Source organism: Equus przewalskii, chromosome 26 (assembly GCF_037783145.1).
Source record: "Equus przewalskii isolate Varuska chromosome 26, EquPr2, whole genome shotgun sequence".
In the NCBI taxonomy this organism is placed as follows: Eukaryota; Metazoa; Chordata; class Mammalia; order Perissodactyla; family Equidae; genus Equus; species Equus przewalskii.
The window spans coordinates 13080375-13098738 of record NC_091856.1 but is presented as its reverse complement, the minus strand read 5'-3'; the positions used below and the strand labels follow the sequence as shown (position 1 = coordinate 13098738).

The 18364-nt window shown below is 47.5% G+C and overlaps 1 protein-coding gene across 2 annotated transcripts; it reads left to right on the top strand.

The window, feature by feature from the left end:
- The first annotated feature begins 292 nt into the window (after positions 1-292).
- Positions 293-5129, top strand: KLF4 (KLF transcription factor 4). 2 transcript variants are annotated; one of them, XM_008523312.2, is made up of 5 exons: positions 293-992; positions 1106-1226; positions 1879-2869; positions 2960-3124; positions 4036-5129. In XM_008523312.2, the coding sequence occupies exons 1-5, from the start codon at positions 988-990 to the stop codon at positions 4209-4211; spliced, it is 1458 nt and encodes a 485-aa protein (XP_008521534.1). In that variant the 5' UTR covers positions 293-987; the 3' UTR covers positions 4212-5129. The 2 variants fall into 2 exon arrangements, with proteins under 2 accessions (XP_008521534.1, XP_008521533.1); XM_008523311.2 differs by having other exon boundaries at positions 378-992; positions 1879-3124.
- The last annotated feature ends 13235 nt before the right edge of the window (positions 5130-18364 follow it).

Genomic DNA, 18364 nt, shown 5'->3' with positions numbered 1-18364 from the left:
AACCCAGGGAGCGAACGGTGGCCACGCCGACTGCCCTGGTCGCGCGACTGCCGACCCTGCGCCCCGTCCCCCGCGCCCCGCGCCGGGACCGCCGCCGCCACCGCCGCCGGCGTCAGCCCGGCTCCTGCCCGCCAGCTGCCGGGCTGGCGTCACGGCCCGGCCGGGCCCCGCCTGCGCCCCTCCCTCTCCCCCGCCCCCACGTGCGCAGAGTTTGTTTATCTAGCTGCCATGGCAACGCGCGGGGGGGCCGCGGGAGGGAGGGGAGAAGAAAGGGGGGGCGGGGCCTGGCGGCGGGCCCCTGCGCTCGGCGGGTAGGAGGCGGGGGAGGGCGGGAGCCGAGAAGTTATAAGTAAGGAGCGCGCGGCGGCCGCCGGCAGTTCCCCGGCCCGAGAGAGCGAGCGCGGCTGCGGGCGCGCGGGGACCAGAGGCGGTGGCGGGCGGCGGCGGCACCGGGAGCCGCCAAGTGCCCCTCCCCGCCCCTCCGGCCCCCCACCCAGCCACCCACCCGCCCGCGGCCAGCGCCCATGGCCGCGCGCGCCCCGCGCAGCCCCCCGGACTCCGCGCCCCGCGCCGCCGCCCAGTCCGCAGATCCGCGCCACCGCGGCCAGTCTCACCTGGCGGCGCCGCCCGCCCGCCACCTCTGCCACAGCCCCAGCGCCCACGGCGACAGCCGCGGCGACCGCGACAGCGGAGGGGGACGCTGCTGAGTCGAAGAGAGCGCAGCCTGGCCACCGGACATACTTACTCGCCTTGCTGATTGTCTATTTTTATGAGTTTACAACTTTTCTAAGAACTTTTGTATACAAAGGAACTTTTTTAAAAAGGCATCTCCCATTTATATTTAATCCAAAGAAGACGGACCTCGGGCAATTTGGGGGTTTTGGTTTTGACTTCGTTTCTAAGTCTTTTTCTTCCTCTTCGTTGACTTCGGGGTTCGGGTACCCCCACTGCTTCGGACTCTCGAGGACCTTCTGGGCCCCCACATTAATGAGGTAGGTGCAGCGCGGGGCGCGGGGAGGGGTGACGGCCGGGGGCACGCGCCGGAGCGGCGGTCGAAGGTGGCCCCCTGACTCCTGCCTCCGTGTGCACCCGACCCGGCCCGCAGGCAGCCACCTGGCGAGTCTGACATGGCTGTCAGCGACGCACTGCTCCCGTCCTTCTCCACGTTCGCGTCCGGCCCGGCGGGAAGGGAGAAGACCCTGCGGCCAGCAGGTGCCCCGAATAACGTGAGTGTTGCCCCGGGCCGTCGGGAGCGTCCAGTGGTCCTCTGCGGGTGGGGTGGGGACGAGCGGAGCCCTGGGGTCACCGCGAACCACCAGGCGAGGGGCAGGAGTGGCCACCGCACGGGCTCCGCAGCCTTCCCAGGATGGCTTCCGCGCCCTTGGCTCAGCTGTCTGTGCGTGTGGTCCGGACGCGGCGGAGCCGCCGGGGGCGCACACCGGGTCCGCGCACGTCCCGTAGCGCGCAGGCGGCAGGGCGGGCGGTGTCTGTGTCCCCAGACACTGGCTGGGCCCGAGTGAGCTTGGCGCGTAGGCGTCCCCGTGGCGAGGGCGCACCAGGAGAGCCTCGGTGTCCCAATTCCGGGGGCGGCGGGAGCGTCCCCGGGATCTGGCTGGGGAGGGACCCCGGCTCGCTAGCCGCGGCGCTCCCTCACACGCAATCGGGCAGGCGCAACATTACATCCTCCATATCGGCGCACCGCCTCTCCTTGGACCGGGTTGTGGGCCAAGATTGCAGCGCTAGCGCCCAGAGTCCCCAGGCACTTCCTGCCTGCCCGGTCCTCATGCCTGGGCGGTATAGGTGTGGTAGCCCGCCGGTATGTCTGGTGGCAGCAGGGGGACCACGACTGACAGCCCTTCTCCCGTGCTGTTCCCGCAGCGCTGGCGGGAGGAGCTCTCCCCCATGAAGCGACTTCCCCCGGTGCTTCCTGGCCGCCCCTACGACCTGCCGGCGACGACTTTGGCCACCGACCTGGAGAGTGGCGGAGTTGGCGCGGCTTGCGGCGGCAGCAACCCGGCGCTCCTACCCCGGAGGGAGACGGAGGAGTTCAACGATCTCCTGGACCTGGACTTTATCCTCTCCAACTCGCTGTCCCATCAGGAGTCGGTGGCCGCCACCGTGTCCTCGTCGGCCTCGGCCTCATCCTCGTCCTCCCCGTCGAGCAGCGGTCCTGCTAGTGCTCCCTCCACCTGCAGCTTCAGCTATCCGATGCGGGCCGGGGGAGACCCGGGCGTGGCGCCGGGCAGCACGAGCGGCGGCCTCGTCTATGGCCGGGAGTCTGTGCCCCCTCCCACAGCTCCCTTCAACCTGGCGGACATCAACGACGTGAGCCCCTCGGGCGGCTTCGTGGCCGAGCTCCTGCGGCCCGAATTGGACCCAGTGTACATTCCACCGCAGCAGCCGCAGCCGCCAGGTGGCGGGCTGATGGGCAAGTTTGTGTTGAAGGCGTCGCTGAGTGCCCCTGGCAGCGAGTACGGCAGCCCGTCGGTCATCAGTGTTAGCAAAGGCAGCCCGGACGGCAGCCACCCGGTGGTGGTGGCGCCCTACAGCGGCGGACCACCGCGCATGTGCCCCAAGATCAAGCAGGAAGCTGTCTCCTCGTGCACGGTCGGTCGGCCCCTAGAGGCCCACTTGGGCACTGGACCCCCTCTCAGCAATGGCCACCGGCCACCTGCGCATGACTTTCCCCTGGGGCGGCAGCTCCCCAGCAGGACTACCCCGACCCTGGGTGCCGAGGAACTGCTGAGCAACAGGGACTGTCATCCTGCCCTGCCACTCCCCCCGGGCTTCCATCCCCACCCAGGGCCCAACTACCCACCTTTCCTGCCGGACCAGATGCAGCCACAGGTTCCACAGCTCCATTACCAAGGTCAGTCCTGGGGTTTCCTACTTCCAGCTCCCGAGTGCCGGCCCTCCGGGGTGCATGGGATGATGCTGACCCCACCTTCTTCACCCCTAGAGCTCATGCCACCTGGTTCCTGCATGCCGGAGGAGCCCAAACCAAAGAGGGGGAGAAGGTCATGGCCCCGGAAAAGGACAGCCACTCACACTTGTGATTATGCGGGCTGCGGCAAAACCTATACGAAGAGTTCTCATCTCAAGGCACACCTGCGAACCCACACAGGTAGGAGGACAGGAGCTGGGGAGAGGAGGGGGTTGGTGGCCAGCTCCATCGGCTAACTGGGCGCTCCTTGGGACCTCACTTGGGATGTGGGGCGCAGTCTATCTCCTCCATCTCCTGGATCACAGCGGAGTACAGCAAACTGGCGCCTGCTTTTTTGCCCAGGAGCCTTTTGCTTGATGGATGGTATCAGTGCTTGAACGTGCAGTTTTGTTAGGCCTTTGAAAGGCAGGGAGATTCCAGGCGGCCCTGGGCCTCTCCTAGCTTGAGCAAAGCTTGGCCCTTGTAATCAAGAAATTATACTTTGCAGTGCAAAAGCCTGACGGGTTTTTTTAATCCGATTTTCATTTTCTAGCCTGTTCGTTGGTTGTTCCCTTCCCAGATTCACCTTCCCTTCCTTGTTCTATTCTTAATAATTAGGTTTTATTTCAATTACACGCATTTAATGGTTAGGATTGCCGAGATTCTGGTTTAAGATCGTCACTGCAGAGAATTTCGATGTTGATGTAAATAGGCGCGTAAGGTCATGTAGGTAAAGTTCAGTAAAATAGCAGAGGTGTTAGTACAGAAGTAGTCTCCTGTGGCCTTTTAGACCTAATTGTAGTGGGATAAGATTTTATTGCTTTGTTTGGGCTAGAAGAGATGCACCAGCAGACATGATTTCCGAATTCATTTCCACCACTGTCCTGTCTTGGCTCAAAAGAATGAAACTTTTATCCCTGTAGAAGTGTAGGTTTAGGTGGTTTTGGTACTTATCTGTGTTCCCCTGAAAAAAGAATACTTAAGACACGTTGCGTATTCCTGTTGCTGATCTGAAACCTAATACGGCCTTCAGTGGTGTAAAGACGTTCCTGGATCCTTTCCAAGCGGGGTTGTTTAGCCAGGCCTTCACCGGCTTCCCTTCCCTTTTCCAGGTGAGAAGCCTTACCACTGTGACTGGGACGGCTGCGGGTGGAAGTTCGCCCGCTCCGACGAACTGACCAGGCACTACCGCAAACACACCGGGCACCGCCCCTTCCAGTGCCAGAAGTGCGACCGGGCCTTTTCCAGGTCGGACCACCTCGCCTTACACATGAAGAGGCACTTTTAAATTCCCGAAACAGTGGATATGACCCACACTGCCAGAAGAGAATTCAGTATTTTTTTTTTTTTTTTTTTACCTTTCACACTGTCTTCCCGGGGAGGGGAGGAACCCAGCTGGAAAGCACTACAATCGTGGTCAAGTTCCCCAGAGTCAGCTTGTGAATGGACGATCAGGAGACAATGAGGAAACCAAAAGACAAATCAAAGAACAGATGGGGTCTGTGACTGGATCTTCTATCATTCCAACTCTAAATCCAACTTGAATATTCCTGGACTTACAATTGCCAAGGGGGTGACTGGAAGTTGTGGATATCAGGGTATAAATTAGATCCGTGAGTTTTGGGGGAGGGGAAGACCAGAATTCCCTTGAATTGTGTTGCGCTGCAATTTAAGCATAAACATCACCTTGTATTCTCTTTGCCTTCTAAAAGCCATTATTATGATATTAGAAGAAGAGGAAGAAATTCAGGTACAGAAAATGTGTTTTATTCGCCTAAACGATGGTGCTTGGTGAGTCTTGGTTCTAAAGGTACCAAATGAGGAAGCCAGAGTTCTTAAAACTGCTGCATACTTTGACAAGGAAAATCTCTTTTTGTCTTCCGATCTACATTTATGACCTAAGTCAGGTAAATACACCTGGTTTACTTCTGTAACGTTTTTTATGCAGACAGTCTGTTATGCACTGTGGTTTCAGATGTGCAATAATTTGTACAATGGTTTATTCCCAAGTATGCCTTAAGCAGAACAAATGTTTTTTTCTATATAGTTCCTTGCCTTAATAAATATGTAATATAAATTTAAGCAAACTTCTATTTTGTATATTTGTAAACTACAAAGTAAAAAAATGAACATTTTGTGGAGTTTGTATTTTGCATACTCAAGGTGAGAATTAAGTTTTAAATAAACCTATAATATTTTATCTGAACATGGTTTTGGTTTCGTTTCGTTTCGTTTCGTTTTTCCCCTGGAGAAGCTTGTCACAGATTTCAGTTTAAACACAATGGGTAGGGCAAGTGAAAATCACACGGGAGAGCCAGCTATCTCAACAGAGATTAAAAGAAGACTTTTTTAAAGACTACTTAGTTTTTCAGTAAGTACTTTCAACGTCTTAGGCGCTGAAAGGTCTGAGTATTTGAGATAGAGAATTAAACTTACCTGGCCTTAGGTCACTTTTCCAAATTGTATATAAAAGGACATGACAGCAGTTTCCTTACCTGAGTATTAATTTCGAGGTGGAAACAGCTCAGTCGTTCTTCAATTTGCTCAATTTAATATAAAAGTAGTCATAAAATCAACGTACACATTTCAGTTTTACATTTTAAAACAGCTTTATAGTTTGTCTTTAAAATTAAATGAAAATACAAAAATCTTCTCTCTTCGGAGGCCTGGCCTTGTGCTTAGAACAATTTAAGTAACAACAGCGTTCCCACAGCGCACAACCCTAAGAACGTGGTTCCACAGTGCCCTCCTGAGGATTATGGGACTCATTTATGCTCAGTGTGTTACAGATACATTCCTTCTGGTTATATCCTTAACTAGTTTCTAGCAGATCCTTTTAAAACTTCATTGGTCCTCTGGAGATAGCCAGACCCATTGTTTCAGCAGACTGAAACAAAAATATTACAAAGTACCCAAAGTCACCAAACTAAGGGGAAAGCAAATTTATGTCAGTTTTAAACGGTGTTTTTGTAAGTTCGTAGCATACTTCTGAAGTTGCTAAACCTGAAAACTGCACTGGTACTTGCTTGAGGCGGATGTCCAAGAATGAGGTTCCTTTTATGGCTGTCACAAAAGGGAAAAAGTATTTGTGACACTTGACGACACTTTATATATTTGTAATGGTGATGCGGGTGACTAATTAACATTGTCAAGCAGACAGAAGCTGACTGGCATTTTCTTCAGACTGCTTATTAACCATTATATATAATGTCCAGAGGGGTGTTTGCACTGTGGGTGCGTTTCATAAATGGAATAAAAAAATAGAAATTCATAAGAGGTTCACGGTACATCAAGTATTTTCCTTGTTTTAAGAGTCCAGCATGACTGGAAAACATGGCATGTGTCTTAGCTTAAAAGAAAACAGGTGCATCAATAGGATGGAATTTTATGTGGCCAAGAACATATTCAAAGCATATTTAATGACATGGAAAAATGCTCATGGTATGTTAAGTGGAAAAAGCAGGATATGAGACTATAAACAGTAGGATTCTAATTGTGTAAGTTTAAGTGTGGATGTGCGTTGAAGGAGAGAGAAGCAATAGAAAATTAAGAGAAAAGACTGGAAGGAAATACCAAAATATTAATACTGATTTTCCCTGGTTAAATTTTCAGCAATTTCCAGATATTCTAAAATAAGTTTTTAAAACAGAGAGTTTTTTATTGAACACAGGCACAAATATTTCAGCTTCATTTTTTAGCAGTTAAAACTATTTAAACAAAGCCTACATTCTAATACATTTTTCTTTGTGTTAAATTGCGGTTGTTGGTCTTGGAAGCCACCTCTCTCTTACACAGAGCCTCTGGCACATGGCGTATTAAAAATGTTTATCAAATGATGGTTACCATATTCATATTTGCTAAGCACCTGTTATTCCAAGTAGAAGAAACATGAAATAATAAGACACTTCAAATTGATTCAAATTTTTCCGATGTCTTAGGGAAACATCACTTGCATTAACTTTTTCTAACCCGCAAAAGAAAGCTTCAACATCTAAAATAAATGAGGAAGCTTTTAAAAAATGTAACAGGACAAACTATTTAACATGCACAAGTAGCTCAACTATTTACTCTGGAACCTATCAGCTCCGAGCTCCAGGTGTCCTGTCATTACTGCATTACAGAGCCGTTTATACTGTGTAATAAAGGCGACCTAATGATTGAGATGCCTGCTTATTACATTTTCCTTATGACGTTTAATTTTATACGTCCTAGATTTTAACTCATGTGCGCGCACACACACAAACACACAAAAGATTAACAATAGTGTTTCCTTCATCAACAGACTGTCTCTCTCTTTTCCAGCAAAACGCCTTTTCCAGCAAAATATCCTTTCTACCTGAAAACCTGTTTGACTCCTAGAATCCTCTTCTAGTTTTGTTAGAATGCACAGGAATATTCACCATCTCAAGTAGGGTGGTCGTGGGAATAATTCTTTTCCTTTCAAAAACTGTTCCAAGTTTTAGAAACGTGAGATGTTATTTCATATCCGGAGATTAACAATTTTTTACGTATAATTTCTTTGCATGTAAGAAAGCCCAGGAGAGGCAGTTCTCATGCTATGGAAGCAAGTCCATAGGGAAAATATTGAGACAAGTGGTGGTACCTGTTGTACTTGGATCTATGGGAGCATCTAAATTTAGCAGCCGTGTCAGCCACCTGTTCTATTATCCGATCTGGCTTCTGAAGCTTCATTCAGCACAATAACACACATACGTAAGTGAATTTATGGTCCACATTCTCTCCCCGCTCCACCCTTCTCCCTCTCATGGACACCATCCAGTCCTACACAAACATTTTTATGTATTCTATTCTATTATTTTATTTATTATTATATATTTTGTGTATTTATTTTATTTCCTTGTATTTTCTTGGCACGTTCCACAGGCTATTGTACTGTGACGTGTTTTTATGATGCTAAACTGAAGCTCCGTGTGCTTTCTAAAGGTTGCTTGTGAAACTACCATTCGTTGTTCACGTGTAGAGTCATTCAAATAATATTTCATATAAAACCATTCAGAACTCTCTACACAATAAATACTGTGGACTGTATCATGGAATGTTCTCCCTGTGAAAATGCAAAGGAATTACTGTTATAATCAGAAGGCTGTATGGAAAGAAAATCTTTTTTTTTCATGTTAAATAAGACTAAAATGGAAGTTCGCAACAAACATCCTTTGGAAGACTTTACCTTAAACAAAAAAGTAGCTCGTGAGTAAATTTCTCACCACCTCCTGACAAAACTAATAAATTCTTAAATCCTGATGGAGTACGCAGAACCTCAAGGAGCTGGTCACAGTCAAAGCTCAGAGGAGAGCACTGCTAAAATGTTCGCCTAAACACAGACAATCCTTCAGGCTGGCTTCTAGGCTACCATAGCCAGTTAACTTAGCGGGGGAGGAGGGCCCATGGGGTAGGAACATCAAGGAAACAGCGTCTCTGGAATCGTGTACAACAGGAGTCCATCTTTTTGTTTTCCACAGTGTCATTGCTATAATATCCCTTTTTTGAATTGCTTCTGTCTTCTTGACGCCCTAGATGAGTCAGCAGGTTGCAACCGATCCTCCCAAATTGGCTTCTCCACTTGTTCTTAAAGGAAAAGCAGGAAATAAACAAATCCAATTTAATAGCGACAACAAAAAGGAAATTCACACTTTCAGAATCCCTTTGAATCTACTGGATAGAACATTTTTCATTGATACAGCACGATAATTATAATGATATCCCAGAGGGTGAGAACCATTTGCCATCCCTTTGTGCTTCTTTTCCTGTTAACCTTACGTGTTATTATCTAAATAGAGCAGGAAACAAGAGAAGAAGCTCTTTATGGAGAGAGAGAGAGACAGATAGATGGAGCCCCAGGTGGAGGTTTGACAATTATCTAAAATCAATTAGGGCAAACAGTCAAATCTGTTCAGTCCAGGGCATCTGAGGCCAGGAGGTTGAGTGGGGTTATAGTACCCATCTCACCTGTAATATTTGAATCTTCCTACCTGGTCCTGGATCATCATACTACTGAATGGTGGTCAGATGGCCATGACACAAAGCCAATGCACTCGGATGCTAGATCTGCTTACCCACTTGAAAGCTAAAATGGGTAAATAACTTCACAGAGAAATTAAAAGAACTTGACACACTTGCTGAAAGCCAGGGAGATACGGGGATTGGTGCAAACCATAAGCAGGGTCTCTTAGACGAAACAAATGGAAGAGATTTTTTCATCAAGGACAGGCACACCTCTTGTCTGACCAGAGTCACCATTTGCTGGTGTAGAGTGACCCCTTACTTCTGCACCACTCTGTGCGGTCTATGAAGTATTGACACTCTCCATTGCCTCAATTTTCATAACAAAGGTAGGGGTGGGATTTCCCTCTCCCGTCTCCATTTTCCCAGATGAGGAAACCGAGGTTCCCTTTATGGTTTAATGTTTGGTTTTCATGTCTCATTCTTGCTGACATACTCAAAGCATTTCTCTTCTAATACTTTTGTCTTCAGTCTGCTGGGCAGGTAGGGCTACAGGCAAAATGGATACACCCCAATTCAGAAGGATTTGCTCACATCCAAGTTCTTCCAGTAAACCTGTTTAGGAGTCAAAAGCCCCAGACTTTCTGTCTCCCAATCCGTGTGCTGTTTCCTTTGACAAGGTGACTGACTGGGATGCCTGAGTTTCCTGCACGTGTTTCTTGAGCTGGTCACTATGCCATGAGCATGAGCCACACTTCTAGTTCTGAAGTGGGATCAAAAGCTCCTGTTTTTGTCCTCACTTCCGGCCCAGCACACAGCCGTCCTGGTCAAACAGATCTTGTCAAGCCCCTCCTCTATTCATTAATTTCCCAAGGTGCCCAGAGCCTAGCAGATAAAGATTTAGCTTGATGGATCCTCCAATTGTGGCCCCCAGCTACTTGTCCAGAATGCTCTCCTTAAGGATTCAATCACTCCGGAAGTGTACGGGCCTTGCAAACTACCCTTGACCCCCAACACACCGTGCCTGTTTCAGCTTTTCAGACTTTGCTTGCAAATGCTGGTCCCTGCTGCTGCTAGGAAGACCCATACTCCCCTGACAAGCGCCCACAGATCCTTCAAAGCCGAGCTCTTAAAAAATCTCCTCCATTCCTCTGGATTTAGATCTTATGTTCAAGTTTTATCCTTATGTATTACAAGGTTTTGTGCATCTGTTTCCTCCAACAGACATGAACTCCCGAAGGGCACTGGGAGCTTTCCTTATTTGCCCTTGAAGGCCCATAGTTACTGGATTTAATTGAAGAAAATTATTTATTGAACATTTAGCCTCAAATCCTGGCATCTCTTTTTAGAGACTTCTTCCTTGACAGGTGATTCTCTGCATTGATTCTGAAAAGAATTGTGTTCATTAGAGGGGTTTGTTGTGTCTTGGGGAAGGCATGTGGGTGTCAGGTGACCCACAGGAAGCAGCTAGGGGACCACTGGGCATGGCCTCCATGAAGCCAGAATTTTGAGAAAAAGGAATATTTTATTCTTCTCATTGGATAACCCATTGTACCTCCTTTCAAGGGCAAAATATAAGGGTACTGTGAACATATGGCAAACAAGGAAGGTTAAAAAAATATTGCACTTTGGGGCTGGCCTGGTGCCTGAGTGGTTAAAGTTCTGGGCACTCCGCTTCACTGGCACAGATTCACGGGTTCAGACCCCAGGCGTGGACCTACTCCGTTTACTAGCTATGCTGTGGAGGCATCCCACATACAAAACAGAGGAAGATTGGCACAGATGTTAGCTCAGGGTGAATCTTCCTCACCAAACAAACAAACAAAAGATTGCACTTTAAAAGTTTAAAGAAGGTACCTTCTATTCCAGGACCCTGGGTGGGCCAGTTTACCCAAATGAGGAAGGGACGTCTGTGGGTGGCTGTGAAACCTCCCACCTAGTTTGCTGCTCTTCAAGCTTGAGACTCCCCTTGCTGCTTTTTTTTTTTTTAAAGATTGGCACCTGAGCTAACAACTGTTGTCAATCTTCTTTTTTTTCTTTCTGTTTTTTCTCCCCAAATCCCCCCAGTACATAGTGGTATATTTTAGTTCTGGGTCCTTCTAGTTGTGGCATGTGGGACACTGCCTCAGTATGGCCTGATGAGCGGTGCCGTGTCCGCGCCCAGGATCCGAACCAGTGAAACCCTGGCCCCTGAAGTGGAGCACACGAACTTAACCACTGGGCCACGGGGCCGGCCCCCCTCCCCTTGCTTCTTGAATGACAGTAGTTTTCCAACTTCTGAACATGAGTAAGTAAACTGACTCTAGAAAAGGGTGCACGAAATTGTCCAATGGCCCTGCCTTTGAGGCACTGTTACTGCCTCACAAAGGATGGGTAACAGATTGCAAGCATCAAAGCTGTAAACTTCCAAGGGGGTCAGCCTGGTGGTGCAGCAGTTGAGTGCATGCGTTCCACCTCAGGGGCCCAGGGTTCGCCAGTTTGGATCCTGGGTGCAGACATGGCACCACTTGGCCAGCCATGCTGTGGTAGGTGTCCCACATATAAAGTGGAGGAAGATGGGAACAGATGTTAGCTCAGGGCCAGTCTTCCTCAGCAAAAAGGAGGAGGATTGGCAGCAGTTAGCTGAGGGCTAATCTTCCTCAAAAAAAAAAAAAAGCTGTAGGGGCTGGCACCGTGGCCGAGTGGTTAAGTTGGCGCTCTCCGCTGCAGGCGGCCCAGTGTTTCGTTGGTTCGAATCCTCGGCGCAGACATGGCACTGCTCATCAAACCATGCTGAGGCAGCATCCCACATGCCACAACTAGAAGGACCCATAATGAAGAATATACAACTATGTGTGTGGGGGGGGGGGTTTCGGGAGAAAAAGGAAAAAATAAAAAAAATCTTTAAAAAAAAATTCATATGGACAAGGAAAAGCACAAGCAGTGGCATCTGATTTAAAAAAAAAAAAAAAGCTGTAAAATTCCATAGACTGTTTGAGCTGGAAAGGCTCTTCTGGACCCTTTAACTCAAGGAGAAAACTGAGACCAACATAAAGGACTGGACTTGCCCAAAGTCCCCTCAAGTTGGGATCTCAAAACCAACCAGTTCCTGTATCTCACGCAGCAGACTGAGAGCTGACGGCTCCATCCAAGAACTCTAAGGAAGCTTAGAGGGGAATAAAGATTTTTTAAAAACCACGCAAAAAGGATGGCTTTAAAAGGAAAGTTCTAAATTCAATGTAACATTGTGCTCTGATCTCCCAAACAGTATTTCCTTGGTCTCTATAGCACTTTGATAGCGTGGTGTCCCTGGCCAGGGAAGTCAGGCATTGTTCGTGGCGTCCCTCTGTAGAGAACCTAGGAGCCATTCCCTCAAAGTGGTCAAGTCCAATTCTGGCTTTGTTCTGCTTTCTCTTCCTGTGCAACTTCATTCAAACAGATATCATCTGTTCAAGGACCTACCTCACCAGCCACTCTGCAAAGGGCCGGGAAAGCAAAGATGAGTAAGAATATATAAATATGCATGTCTACAGATATTTTTCCCTGGTACACTTGCTCCGCAAGGAGTGTAAAGTGTAAGTTAAATGAAAATCAGCATTCTAGCCTAAGCCTAAGCAAAAATTGTTTACGTCTCTTGGAAAGGTGATCGGATAGTCCTCTGAGGGGCTCAACCACATGAACTACAACCACACACACCATTTTTTTCCCCTACAATTTTCTTGATTGCTTATTATTTTAGCTACATCCAACTTGTTTATCAGGTGCCTGCAAGAGCATGTTCAAACGCGTTATTCAGGTTCAGCGTGAAGTTTTCGTTCTTATTCAACAAATATCACAACTTGTGTTGGAATTGATGATTTGAGCAAAATGGAGCTTAATCTGCAAACCAAGACGCTGTGGATTTCTATGGTTGGGAGACTGCGGATCTAGACCAGGGGAACAACCCGATTTTGTTTTAGACACAATTAACTTAATAGCTACGGAGCATAACTGACTTCAGAGGGCTCCTTTGGCGTGGAAGCTTGTAGAAACGGAGGAGGCTTTGCCTGAGGGATTCTTTGCATTAAAGACTTTGTTAGGCAAAGCCACTCCAGCTTGAGAGTCTGATTTGCAATTTGTGCCTTTGTAAAAGGATTGGAAATCCCTATTGTTTTATGCTTGGATCTGAATTTGCATTCGGAAGCGCATGACCTCTTGCAGGTTTCGAGTTCTCCTTTATTTTCATTTTCTTGTCCTGATAGACGATTGATACTGAATGCCAAAAAATTGATAAAACTGCTCGGCCAAATGTTTGCGCTGATTAAAGAAGTGCAATGGATTGGTTTTCTCCACGAATGGCGGCGTCTACCTGGGCTCCAGCAATACTGAGCCAGCAATCTATTCAGCAACCGACAAATAACTCATAGGTTTAGGTACACACACGTTTCATTTATTTCCTTAATTGGAATGCACGGCACTCTGTTAAAAAAGAAAAAACTACAGAGATCTGATCAGACAGCAGATCTACACAAGGAACAGAAAGAAAGAAATCCTCTGACCGCCTCAGGACGTATTTGAACACTTCTGTCCAATGTCTTCCTTTATAAATAAAGGTTTGAGAAAGGTTTTTTTAGGTTTGTGATAACAATACTCTCCGCTGTACGTGATATTTAACTACCTGTCCTTTGGTAAACAATTTTTAACTAACATTTGCTTTGACAACGTTCCCAGATTGGCATAACATAAAACCTGGAATAGAAACTTCGTGAGGAGGCACAATTTCTTAGATTGTGGGTTTGGGACACGTGGTTTATTTATTTATTTGTTTTCTTTTTAACTCTTCAGTTTCTTGCTCTTCATCTTTTGTCATTGACCACAGGAAAACATTTCTTGCGTGTCTGGATGAAGGTACCGGGAACCCAGCCTTGGCGTTGCTGTTGAGTGAGCTGGAGATAGATGAAAAGTATTCATTGAGCACCTATGGTGTGCCAAGAACTTTGCTAGATGTGGAGGAACTTATTTTTATTTATTTATTTTTGAGGAAGATTAGCCCTGAGCTAACATCTGCCGCCAAACCTCCTCTTTTTGCTGAGGAAGACTGGCCCTGAGCTAACATCCATGCCTATCTTCCTCTACTTTATATGTGGGATGCCTACCACAGCATGGCTTGCTAAGTGGTGTCATGTCCACACCCGGGATCCGAACCAGTGAACCCTGGGCCGCCAAAGCGGAACATGTGTACTTAACCGCTGTGCCACTGGGCCGGCCCCATGAGGAATTTACTATACCCATTTTGTAGTGGAAAAGACTAAGGCCCAGAGGAGTCAAGTGACTTGCCTAAGGTCACAGAGCTGTGATGGGAACCCAGGTCTATCTGACTCCTAAGCTCAGGCTCTGTCTGCCACATCACACCGCCTTCCCCATAAAGTAAAGCTAACTTCATTTGGAGGTTTATCTGCTCCTCGCTTCCTTGGTATGTGTTTGTTTTTTAAACTAAACGGGGATTCTGTTTGGTGCTCAGGAAGCTATATGGACAAGATTGACCTAATCCATCTCTCTTTCTCATAGACACAAGTCACATTGGTCATTCTATTAAAAATACGCCACATTCCTCTGCTCCAGTTTGGATAATGACTCAAGGAAAGGCAATCGCTAGTGCGTCAGAACCCTCCCAGAGCCTCTACGAAATCACCACGAGTAAATAAGCCATTGTTTCTCTTCCCGGGTATTTCATTCACTGATTCCAAAGCACGTTACATGCATATTGAATCTATCAGCATAAAAGACATTCCTTTTGATAGTTGGGCCAATTGGAGGTAGGCCTAAGAAAGCGTCTTTTGCTGAAGATCACACACTCTGAGGCCCGCTTTGAATGGAGAACCCAGAAGAGGAAGTCAGCCGAAAGGCGTGGCACATTGGCGTGCTGTGCTCTGAGCCCACATTCTCAGCGCCGTCCCATGGGAAACACTCCCTCTTTGCCATCTTCCAAAATGCTCTGCCAACATTCTCCTAATGCTCCCAATATCTAAAGATAATCCCTTTTCCCCTAAACGGGATCTCAACCTAAAATAGATCTGGGTATGTGCCACAGGGCACGGACAAATGACTCAGAGAGCCATTTCAGACCTCAGAGGCAGAGAAAGCTCCTCAGAGCATGGGAGCACAGTCTGGGAGCTAGTGAGCGCTCAAGAACAGACGAATGACAGAGCGGGAAGGAGTTCCCAAGAACATTTCACCAGAAGTTTCCTTTGCACAAACGAGGAAGCCGAGGCCCCCAGGTCTCCTACAGTTATCCCACTGCAAAAGCCCAATCCAGGCTAAGACTTCTGCAGACTCATGCTCAGCCTGCACATCAGGCCTTAAATTGACTTGCTAAGCAAGACCCAGGGGTCCCCGCAGCTAGGCACGGGTGATAAATGGACAGGTTTTTTCATGTGTGGGTGTGATTCAGCATCAGGCATGGAAGAAGGGAAATGAGTCTCTCCTAGAAAATGTGTTCCTTTGGCACATTTTCTACATTTGGGCTTTGTTTTCTTATTTTTCTCCTTTAGCACATTCATATCATCTGAGTTAAGTTTATATCCAATTCCTTCCATCCAACAGTAGGTTATTGGGTAAGTAAGTCCTAGTACGTTCTTAGAAAGGACTACCATGCTCCATTACAATTATCTGGAAAATTGGAGGGCCACTCCGTAACCAAGTGACTAAGTTTGCGCGCTCCACTTCAGTGGCCCAGGGTTTCACCATTCGAATCCTGGGCGAGGACACGGCACCACTCATCACGCCATGCTGAGGCGGCATCCCACATAGCACAACCAGAGGCACTCACAACTAGAATATACAACTATGTACTGGGGGCTTTGGGGAGAAGAAGGAAAAAAAGGAAGATTGGCAACAGATGTTAGCTCAGGTGCCAATCTTTAAGAAAAAATACGTAAAACCATAAAACAAAAAAAATTATCTGGAAAACAATAAATAAGGGCTAACATTTATGAAGGTTTACTCCATGCTGTCCCTGTACTCAGCATTTTACATGAATTTTTCTCGTCTAGTTCCCTCAATAACTCTATGAGGTAGGCATTCTTATTCTCATTTTAAGGATGAGGGATCTGAAGCAAAGAAACTTAGGTCATTTGCCTTAAATCACAAAGCCAGTGAGTGGTGAAGCTGGAATTTAAGCCTGATTTTGCCCAGCCTCAGGCTCTGTACATGCAGAAGAATGTTCAGGAAAAGTTCACTGGATGAGGAAACACCTGTATAGTATGACCCAACTTGTTAAAATAGATCTAGGTTTATGTGTTTTGGGATATTTGCATTGGGAAGGTTCTAGAAGGCCCTCATATGTCAATTCCTTAAAGCAGCCTTCCCTGACCACACTAAAAAACCCCTCCCATCCTGTCTCTGTTATTCTTTATCTTTTTAATGCACTTGATTTTTCCTGATGGCACTTATCATTACCTGAGATGCGACATATACCGGATCCATTCATTGCTCCCTTCTGGAATGAGGGGTAGGACCATGCTAACACAGTGTCTGGTATGCAGTAAGTGCTCAATAAATATTTGTGGACTTGAATGAACCAAACCCTTAATGTTGGTGGTTGTTTATTTTCTCTCTCTGTCAAACAGGAAGAATTTAAATTCTTGATACTTAAATGATGGAATTCTTTTTTTCATGTTTCATCCAAAATCCTCTGAGTAAAAAAGAAAAAAACACATCCATTCCACTTCAGGGGCAAGAACCTAAAATGGTCTATTTGAAAATGCAAAAAGCTGCTGACCTCCTCCGTACTGGACAGCCACCCTCTCAAGAACAGAAAGTTCTTTTGATTCCAGGGAAGGAGACCATGGGGAATCTACTTAGATAAACTGGCTTTGCGATAAGAAACTCATTAGTGGTTCAACTGTTAATCCATTTAGTGTTCTGAGCATCCCCCTGGTGGTTTCAGAAAGATAAACCTTCCCTCCAACAGGCTCAATGGAGCAACAGCAGAAGACAATAGATGAAGGGATTGACCGAAGTTTTTGAGATGAATGAGTGGCCGCCTATCTGACGAATGTGAAAATGAAAGGAACATCTGAAATGAGCTGATATGAGTTGTTTAGGTTTTATCCCAATCATAAACTCTGTCCTTTCTCCTCTAAAAAGGATTAGGACTCCTGTGAATAGGAGTCTTGTCTTCAAGTGCTAGGGCCTTGACCTACCTTTGTACTGTTTTACTCACTTTCAACCGTGCCTGGCAGTTGTTGGAGATTTTTCATTCTCAGCCATGTCCTTGGGAAGAGTGACCTTTCCCCATCATGCGAACCACCCACAAGTCAGGAGCAGAGTATTCCAGCATTCCATGCTGAGGAGGGGGCTGCTTTGGCCGGCTTCCTTCCTCCTTCCCCAAACAGAACCAAGTTCCTATATAAAATTCATAAATTCTTGGCAGGAAAGAAATCCTCCCATTGGAAGGAACAGATGTTCTACGAGTAACTTTTGCCACTATACTCTGTTCCTAATATCATAGTCTTAAAAGCGTGGGGGGATGTTAACTTTTTTTTAAATGTCAACATGTTCTGGGCAGCTTTTCCATCTCCATCTGTGGCATACACATCACCGATCCTCCCACTGCCCCTTTTTAAATTTCCAGAGACTAGTTGGGAATTGGAAAGATATTAAAAAGCAAAAGCGGAAAATTCAATTCAACAAGTATGCTAATATATAACCGAATGCAAAGTAATATATTTCCCTCCCAGTCGTGAACCTCAGAAACGTTCTTTCCTTTTCGTCTTAGAACTTGGAGGGGTTCACCAGACTTTTAACAAGGTAATTATGACCAATTAACATTCAGGGCTTACTACCAGTAACGGAACTGCTTGAGAGGAACCTATTCATAAAATTCCCTTTCTAAAGAAAGCCTCAGTCGGGGCTTCAAATTCAAGACGCTATTAGGCCATTTTCACTTCGTTTTCACCTCGTTAAACAGCCCACCTTAAATGCCTGTGTCCCAGGTGACCGCGAGGAAGGGTCAAGGTCATGGCTGTCTCTTAACGTCGCCTGGGAGTGACTTTACAAAGCGTGGGCTCACCTCGGTTAGTCCGAAGTGGGGTCCCCTCCCCGGAGACAGGCATACCCACTGGCAGCAGCTTTGGCGAGGGCCAGAGCGCCTGCTGGCTGTGGCCGGGCCCCAAACACGCCTGACCACGTTTGGGTTCAACGTCAGAATTCGGTGAGCGGGCTGGATGGGGTGTGGAATCCGCAGGGTAGAAGATGACGAAGGTGACAGTGTGCGCGGGGAGGGGGAAGCAGCGAACCCACATTCAAATACGCCGGGGATCCTCCCGGAGTCGCGGCTCTCGGGCCGGGTTTCTCCTCCTCCGCCCGGCGGGAGCCAGATGAGTCTAAATCCCCGATCCCCGGCGGGGTCCAGTGCCGGGACCGCCACGGCTACCCTAAAAGACCCGGTCCCCGAAGGCTTTCCGTGCCCAAGTGGAGGTGTAAGAGTGAGCGCGCGCAGGGCAGGGCGCGGGGCACCCA